We start from the raw sequence: 8,983 nt of genomic DNA, 5'->3' as shown, positions 1-8,983 counted from the left end.
GGGCCTAGAACTGCACGGGAGGGCTAAGAGAAGCCAACAGAATGCAGGAACCAGAGGAAAATAACTCAAATTGGCTTGAGACTGATCAGCGGGGCTGGACTGAGATGCTTGGAATGTAGCAGGAAACTTGGTAATCTTTGAGGCCATGACAGTAGATATTCAAGGGTAAAGGCTGGCCCCTGGAGGCAAGAAGCAGCTTTGGGCTGGATGTGCAGAAGCAGACATACATCATGTTTAGGTGTTCCAGAGGACAATGACGGTGGTGATGGAGGTGGCCATGAAGAGCAGATAGAGGCGGAAGAGCAGGGTGTCCATCACGCAGCTGAATTGCACCCACAGGCTGACCAAGTGCTGCTTCTGGGCCTCGTCTTCCTGCTGGGCCCTCGTTGACCCAGGGCATCCATTTAACTCTGCCTCTTTCAGACCTGGCACCTTCCCCACCGACTCCACGGGCTCCTTCACACCTGCAGAGAGACAGAGACTCAACTGTAGGCTGTCAAGGTCAGCTGGACAGTTGTGGGGGACAGGAAATGAAGAGGGAGCAGAGAGGTGGAGATTCTGGAAGAGAGGTGTGGGCAGTGCTGAGTCCCCTCACCAGGCAGGTGGGCGGGGCTGAGGCCCAGGCTGGTGTTTCCCTTCTGGGGCGCAGCAGGGCAGCACTTCCTTGGGCTGGTGCAGCGCAGAAGCAGGGAATGGAGCCAGTGAGGCATGGGTGGGGGCTGGGTGGTGGCCAGGTGCAGCAGGTAGGTGATGAGGATGGTCTCCAGCAGGCTGACCACCATCAGCGACAGACACAGGGCAAAGTAGACACCTGGAGGGAAGGCAGGCCTGTATGAGGGCCAGAGACACCTCCCAGGACTTCTTTCCTCCCTCCAATTCCACCCTGGGAGGCACAAAGCCTCTTTTCCCGAGTATATCTTCCTTCCCTGAGCTAGTTCAGTCAGTCCTTCCCACTCTCCTCTTCTTAAAGGCTGGAGGGGCCATACTGATGAGGGGGGTGCCACTGATGGGGAGTAAGTCATTCATCATGAGCAGGAAGACGTTGTAGCCCAGCAGAAGGGTAATCTTGAATGGGGCACGGTTCTCGCTTTCTGCCGGCAGGAAGAAGCTGAGGGCATCGATGGCAACCAGAAAGCCACTGGGTACCAGAAGGTTGATGACGTAGAGTCTGGGCCTGCGCCTGATGGCCACCTGGTGGGGAGAAAAGAGAGGGAAGTGAATTCGGGATTTGGAGGCTGCCTGGGATAGTAGTTTTTGTTTCTGTCTCTGCTTTCCTCACTGGTCTGATATCACTCTGAATCTGGAGCTGTGCAGAATCAGCTTCATAATTTGGTGTAGAACCTGCCAAAGGAGAGTTAGATCAGAGCCATGAGTTATAGGAAGGAGTGTGTGGCTGGGCAGCAAGGAGAGAAGGTTCTGGCCTTTGGCAGACATGATAAGACTGAGAAACCCTGAAATTTGGGAGATACCATTTGGTGGCGATTGTAGGCAAGTCTAGAAGCAAGGAAGAAAGGTGAAAGCAAGGGCCTCTGAGCTCACATAGAAGATAATCTGATCATACAGATTGGTGCCCATGGACAGCTTTGCAGTGGCCTTGCTGATACTCAGGAGCTCCCATTCTCCATGGGTCTGAATGATGTTCCGGGACGTGTCTGCTATTTCCCACACTTCTTTCTCCATGCCCAGCAACATGCTCTCCACTGAAAGGGAAATACCAATCATTTTCCAAGGATACAGTCTCTTGTTGACTCAACTACACTCTCCTTTTCCATCCCTTCATTCAACAAATATTTTTGGGTGCCTACTATATGCTGAGAGCTTTGCTAGGAGCTGGGGGTAGAAATGCACAAGATAGACTTGGGTTCTGCCTTTATGGAAAATATTTAAGCATCCATAGAGCCTTAGTCTTTGCTGCCCTTGGCCATCATTTACTCATAGTTTCTTTACATTTTATTTTCTGTTGTTTTATTGGTTGCTCTCATTCACCCCCCCATCTCTGAGACTCCACTGCAACTCACCTGTATAGAGAAATGAGCTGAAGGTTAGGGTGCAGTTCTGCTGGTCAAAGGGGAAGTAGAAGATGTCCAGTTCACAGATGCTGGTCACCTTCATGGGTTTCTTGTACCTGATGCGACCTTCATTATTTATGTATGCCTTGAGGCCTTTTGGGGTCTTATCCACATCCATGCTGTAAGAGAGATGAAGTGGGAGGCAGGAGCAATGTTTTTTCATCTTATCTGTCTGTTCGTTTCTCAGCCACATAAGACCACTTATAAAGTGGCCCCAATGGTAGATTTTGAACTCTGCTGTTGCCAGGAGATGGCCCCCACCCCCAGCTCCCCCAGTCCTTAATACGTACAACTCAGTGATGAAAATGTCTGGGAGCCACAGGTTCTTGGTTGCCGTACTGATCTTTGTGATACCCTCACATTCCTCTGGGTTCCATCTGATAAATGGGTTGTCCCAGACCTAGAGCCCACGTGGAGGAGAGGTGAGAGTCTGATGTGAATGGAGGTTATTTTTTTCTGCCTTTTTATTTTTCTTAAAAAAGAGAAGTTATAAAATATTTCAAGTACATAGAAAAGTATATAAAATAATATAACATCTGTCTACTACCCAACTTCGTAGAGTTAGTATTCTGATAAATATACTTTGGTTTTTTTCAAGAAGTAAGAATTACACAGAGAATTGAAGCTCCTTGTGTCCATTTCTTCATAAACTTTGATCCCTCTGCTTTCCCACTTTTGTGGGAAATTACTGGTTATCAGGGAAATATTCTGCTTTCTTTGGGAGGAATCAGATTCAGAGAGGCTGAGCTAGAATTTCTTTAGTGTGAAATCAGGAGGATAGTAGTGGGTATCAAATGAAATAAGGCATGTAAAAAGATTTTGTGGACCGTAATGCTGTCCACAAAAGTAGGTTATGTGTTAGTCTCTATCATGTTTCAGCTGTCTTCCAGACCCCATTTACCACTCTCTACTGCAAGGACATCTTGAACAAGCCCTTGGTTTTTTTGAAGCCAAGAGACTTAGTGGTCTTCCTTTCCTTGGCAGGTGCCACACACTGTCCTTTCCAAGCTCTCCATTCCAAGGCTGGTAAAGTTTTCTGGAAACTACTTTCAAGGATTTTCCAAGTCTGTGGTTTCGGAGTCAGGGTGGAAGGTGGAGAGGACCTGTCCAGCCTCTGGTCACTTACAGTGTCAGCAGCTGCAGTTTGCAGAACCACAGGCAGAACAGAGGCACATTAAATAAAAATTTGTACTAGATCAGCACTTCTCAAACCTCACTTTGCATTCAAAACACCCGGGGATTGTGTTGAAATGCAGATTCTGATGTAGGGTGGCTAACCCATCCTGGTTTGCCTGAAACTTTCTTGGATTTAGCAAAGTTCCATGTCCTGAGAATTCCTCAGTCTTGGGCATGCTGGGATGGTTGGTCGTGCTAGGTGGGGTCCAAGATAGAGTGCTTTTCTAAGCTTCCAGGGGGTGCAATCAGCTGTCCATCTGGGAACCACACTTTGAGAGCAAGGTTAAATGGTCATTACTGTGCTTCCCCTCCTCTTCCTTCCTTCAGCCAGGCTTTTCAAGTTGGAAGCTTAATTCATTTGCTTTTATTCCCCTCCCCATTTTCTAATTAACGAACTTAAGATAGAAATTATCTTCCTTTGGCTACATTCCATAGATTTTTATATGCAGTGCTCTTCATTCTAATTTCAGCTTAATTGTTTTATTTTCTCTTTTGTCCAACATATTTAGAAGTTTAATTTAAAATTTCTAAGCAATGTGGATTTGGGGGCGGGTGGGGACTATCTTCTTTATTTAGTTTCTATTTTCTTGCACTGTAGTCAGAGGTTGTGGTTTAGGTACTTTTTGCTTTCTTGACTTTGTTGAGCTCTTCTTTGTGGCCAAAAGTATGGTCAGTTTGGGGGAATATTCCATTTGTTTCAGAAACGATTACACATGTTCACTGGTACAAAGTTTGATATGTTTATTAAATCAAGTTTTTAAAAAATCACTATATGTTTATTCTTCTTCTACTTGATTTTTGAAAGTGGTTTATTGATGCCTTTCACCATGATTGTGGATTTTAAAATTTTTCCCTCATGTGTTTCAAAGCTATGTAGTTAAGTACATAAAGGGTCATAATTGTTATATCTTTGTTTAAAATTCGCTCTGACTGTAAATGAAAGGAGAGAATAAATAGTGTTGGCCTTACCATTTCCAGCCACAGGAATGATGACAAGAGCTGTAACTGTTCATCCTGCCAAAAGAATTTCCTGTTTCCAGCATGTTGCTGGTAAGACGTCTGTCCATCCTGCCCACTCCCCAGTTTTGTTTGTCAGCCCTCGAGGTTTATAGAAGTAGTGCTGTGATCAAGACCAACATTATAGGTCAAGGACAAAATCTTGATCAAAACGGACGTGTTAGGCCACAGTCAGGAGAGTTTATGCAGGACTGAATTAGAGTAGTGCTTCTCAACCCTGGCTTTATCTTAGAATCACTTGAGGAACTTAAAAATACTGATGCGTGGATTCCAGTCAGTTAGAACCTCTAGAAGTGGAGCCTGGACACTGGTATACAGTGTAGAGAGTCACTGGGTGAGAAGAAAAGAAATTCTCTTCCTTACACTATTATACCTCATCCCGCTGAACTGGACAGAGCTTCTTTGAGATACCCATGGGGCAAATGCCATATAGCAATGATGGAGGAAGCTGTAGTATGGTAAGGGCTTTGGGGGTTGCCGTACTAGGGTCCAGGTAAAAATTAAGGATGCTGAGGAGGGCTATAGGGGTCAGTACTCACCACATCTAGGATGGCAGACATAGTGAAGGAGATGTTGACTAGGGTGGGGATGCTGAAGTTGGTGGCTGGACGGAAGGCCTTCCTGTCAAACACTGAATCCAGAACAGTGGTGTACACCCCTTGCTGGCCAAATCTTGAGCAGTTGATGGTGAAAGCACTGCCTCTTCCTGTAGAGGACACAGGATGTCTGAGAATTGGGAGAGAACTCCTGTGTTCCCTAAATGAGAGGGGTCCCAGGGCAGGAGCCTGGGGGTAGCCCATGATAGGAAGGATAACTAACATTTATTGAACACTGACAATGTGCCAGGTGTAGTCTAAGCCCTTTTAATGAATTATCTCATTTATGCCTCCCAAGCTCCTATCAGGTGGAAACAATTTTTATCCTCATCTAATAAATGAGTTAACTGAGGTGCAATAAGAGAAAGTAAATTCCCAAGATCGAGTAGATAATAAAAGGCAGAAACTGGACTTAGTCTGAGCCCATGTTTGTCTGATGCTGCTGTCCCACATACCACCAGTGATGAGGTGGAGAATAGGGAAGGAGGATTACTGAGATCCACATGCTGGGTGCTTCCCACCAAGACCAGTGAGGGTGGGTTGGGCCAGAAGGCAAATGATAGAAGCTAATGTGGTAAGCTGAGTTAGGGCTCCAGCTGCCTTTCCCAAGTTTCTCTCTCCATGCAAAGCATGCCCAAATCTATATGCAAACTGAGCCCTGGGGCAGTGATAGCCATCAGATAGGATTACATTCCTGAGGCCCCAAAGAGAACACAACTACTTTACTTTAGCTGCTTCAACCTTCCCTCTCCCTATTTTACCATTCAACCCCATATCAGCTTTCTAGTTTGAGCTTTTGAGGTGTTGCCTTCCCCTTTCTTCTGACTAATAAAGGTTCCAATTTTCTACTGGTGGAAATTCATTACAGGAGTAACAGCCTGGAAGGAGAGAGATGGCTGATGACCTCTGTGCCAAGGACATCAAGGCTTTTTCATGCACAAAGTCATAGTGCTCTCCAGGCAAATCCTTGAATCATTCTGTCAGCAATGAATGTTCACTTGTCAGTCACTGTCTTTGAGTGAACAGAGGAGCATTTATAGTGTTTTGTATAGCCTAGGCCAGTTGTACTGGCCTCTAAAGCCACCTCTGGTTCAGTCCTCTCTGCATTTAATCCTCCCAAGCCCCTCTGAGTTAGAAACTATATTTTAAATCCCACCCCCTCACCCCCTCTCCATATCCAGAAGTCACGTGATAGCCTAAGGCGATGAGGTGACATTTATTGACACCTGTCAAATGCCAGGTACTGTGTTGTCTCTGTCAGTGAATCCTCACAACCCTCCCAGGTAGGTCCTATTTTACAGGTGGGGAAACGAGCTCTGAGAAGTCAAGTTAAGTTGCCCAAGGTTACACAACTAGCAAAGTGAGGAACCAAGATTCAAACCCAAATCTGTCTGTCTTTAAATCCCATTCCCCCCCCACTATTCCATGTTAACTCCCTGGAAGAGAAGCACATTCCAGTTTTACTCTCACCTGCTGTTCTCTGGCATCTTATCTAACCTAGAGCCCTTGGAGCTAGTAGGTGAGTGGGAAAGTGATAGCTAAAAGTGGGCACTTTGCTGCAGTGGGGTGGGTTTCATAGCTGTAGAGATAAAGTTATACCTGTGTGTAGAAAGATGGATGGACATGGAGCCTAAATGGAAGAGAAGACAGTTGTAGATGGTTCATGAAAGAAAAAGTAAAAGTGTTCTCATGTGGCACGTCACTGGGAGGGGATATTCTATCTTTCAGAGAAGGAGAGTCGATTTGGGCATTATGGCAACATAGTTATGAAATAACTATGCCCATCTTAGATAAGCTCTAGGAGTTGGAAATTTGAAAGCAGTTCCTAGGTGTTCTGCAAGAGAGGGTCCTGGCTTCTTTCCATGTTGTTGCCCTTTCTTACCTGGAAGCAGAAGACTGAGAACAAGGAAAAAGGGGAATCTCTCCCTGTGGAGCCAGCTTCCTTCCATCGTCTTTGTCTAAATTCTCCTCTGAGCATGAACTAGGACTCAAGAATCTCCAGATTAAAAGAGCACAGGCCACACCTAGAATCTGACTTTGAATACTGACGACATTGGCTGACCACTGACATTTGTGACCTTCCTGAAAGGAGAGTTCTGGTTGTCTTGTTCTTGCCCACACTCGAGGCGCGGTTTGCTTGTAAGACTTTCTCAGATGTTTCACTGCAATGTGTTACGGTTGTGGATTAGTTGATGTTTATTATATTTGGATCTTGGTGTGATTTCTCAATCTGAAGATTCATCTCTTTAATTCTGGACCATTCTCAGTCATTACAAAATACTGTATTTCCTCTGTTCTTTCTCTTACTAGACATACGTGGGATCATTACCTTCTATGGTAACATGCCTCTTAACATCCTGTATTAGTTTCCTATTACTGTTGTAATAAATCACAGACTTACTGGCTTAAACCTCCCCAAATTTATTATTTTATGGTTCTATAGGCCAGAAGTCTGAGATGGGCTAAAGTCAATATTTTGACAGGGCTGCATTCCTTCTGGAGGCTCGAGAAGCAAATCCATTTCCTTGTCTTTTCCAGGTTTTTGAGGCTGCTGGTGTTCTCGGTGCATGGTTCCATTTCTCTGTCTTTTGAGCCAGCAGCATTGGACCATCTCATTTTAATGCTCTTCTCTCCCCTCTTTCACTTTTAAGAACCCTTGTGATTACACTGGCCTACCTAGATGATCCAGGCTAATCGCCTCATCTCAAGGTCAGCTGATAGCAACTTTAGTTCTATCTGCAGTCTTAATTCCCCCTTTTCCATTTAGACTAACGTATTCATAGGTTCTAGAGATTAGGATGTGGATCTCTTTGGGGGACCATTATTTTGCCTACCATACCTCTCCTATTTCCTACTGCTTTACCTATGTCTCTGGTGATTTCCTCAGATTTAGCTTCTAGGTAGCAAATTTTCTTGTCAATGGTGTTTAAACTACCATCTAATTTGTTTATTGAATTTTTAATTTCAGTGATGATAGCTTTCTTTCATTTGAGTCTTTCTTTCTACTGCTCTGTTCTTTCATCTTGGTTTTCAATCCTTCTTTAATCTTTCCTTATTTAGAACTGTTAAAAAAAAACCAAAACAGAGGCCAGTTTAAATATACCTGTAGACCAAACACTCATAGTCGTGTAACCAAAATTCAAAACTGTCCTAACTTCTCTGAAATATGACTTTGATCTTAAACAAAAGTTAATCTTTCTTCATGTCAGTGTGACATTACAGCTTCCTAGCTAATCAGCTATGAACACTGCAAGCTTATTCAGTGAAAAAGAATGTAAGTTTCTAGCAACCAATCACAATAGAAAATAATACCATTACTTATTCATGCCTTGTAAACTTAGTTGTAACTGCTGAGGGCTTAGCTTCCTAACCACTTTTGCTTGGAAGTCTCCTTATTCACAAAAGTTTGTTTCTTGCCCAATAAAATAGTCATGTCAAGTAAAGATCTCTAATTTTCTTTTAATGAAACACATTTATTTTACAATTTCAGGTTGTTTTATTACATCTGGTTCTTGATATGCTAACTGTTTTGCTAACTTTGTCTCATTGTGGTATGTTTCCTCATGTGATTTGTAATACTTGATTGTAAACTCATCTTCATTATGAGATTATTTCAGTGGGAGTTTCATGTGCCTTGGGTTGTAAAGTTTCCCTACAGAGAAAATTTTCATTTGCCTCTGTCATGGCCTTTGAGGTTTTGTCAGGTCTAGGCCATTTGCGTGTGTGTGTGTGTGTGTGTGTGTGTGTGAATTTTTAAGAATCCTGCATCATATGATTAATGTAAATTCAGACTCCACACCAATATGTGAAACAGGTTTGATGTTTCAATTCCTTGCATATGACTTTTTCTCCCCACCTCTGGCCCCAAGTCTTTGGCTGCATTTTAGATTCTGAGATTGGGGAAGTAGTGGATGGCATGTTGGAAAACCCAGAGCTGGTGTGTTAAGAATATGTAGATTATGACCAGCTGAATAAGGAGGCCCAAACCACTCACATTTCCTTTGCATCCAAGCTCCCACTTTAGAGAAATGAAAGCCCCTGGGGCCATTTTGATTGAAGTACTGGTTTCAATACACTCACACAAAGAAAGTAAGGTGACAAGGTTTACTACTTACAAATCCCAGA

General features: G+C 43.9%; 1 protein-coding gene across 4 annotated transcripts; it reads right to left on the bottom strand.

Annotated features, from left to right (window-relative positions):
* Positions 1-234: 234 nt before the first annotated feature.
* LOC102543103 (5-hydroxytryptamine receptor 3E) lies at positions 235-6,807 on the bottom strand. 4 transcript variants are annotated; one of them, XM_006201051.3, is made up of 9 exons: positions 6,741-6,807; positions 4,802-4,968; positions 4,215-4,259; positions 2,360-2,469; positions 2,019-2,188; positions 1,540-1,700; positions 987-1,191; positions 596-811; positions 235-464 (listed from the first exon to the last, which is right to left on the bottom strand). In XM_006201051.3, exons 1-9 carry the CDS (start codon positions 6,805-6,807, stop codon positions 235-237), a joined length of 1,371 nt encoding a protein of 456 aa, XP_006201113.1. The 4 variants fall into 4 exon arrangements, with proteins under 4 accessions (XP_006201113.1, XP_006201114.1, XP_006201111.1 ...); XM_006201052.3 differs by lacking the exon at positions 4,215-4,259; XM_006201049.3 differs by lacking the exon at positions 6,741-6,807 and having other exon boundaries at positions 4,802-5,272.
* Positions 6,808-8,983: the final 2,176 nt, after the last annotated feature.

The sequence above is a fragment of the Vicugna pacos genome, chromosome 1, assembly GCF_048564905.1.
Source record: "Vicugna pacos chromosome 1, VicPac4, whole genome shotgun sequence".
Lineage (NCBI taxonomy): Eukaryota > Metazoa > Chordata > Mammalia > Artiodactyla > Camelidae > Vicugna > Vicugna pacos.
Note: the sequence above shows the minus strand (reverse complement) of the source record. Positions and strands in the feature narration are given on the sequence as shown.

Coding starts and splice junctions, on each gene's coding strand:
- LOC102543103 (XM_006201049.3), bottom strand. CDS start 5,083: ATGTTAGTTATCCTTCCTATCATGGGCTACCCCCAGGCTCCTGCCCTG. Junction 2,470..4,214: donor CATTCCTGTGGCTGGAAATG/GTAAGGCCAACA, acceptor CGTGGGCTCTAG/GTCTGGGACAACCCATTTAT. Junction 1,192..1,539: donor ATGATCAGATTATCTTCTAT/GTGAGCTCAGAG, acceptor TCTCCCCACCAG/GTGGCCATCAGGCGCAGGCC.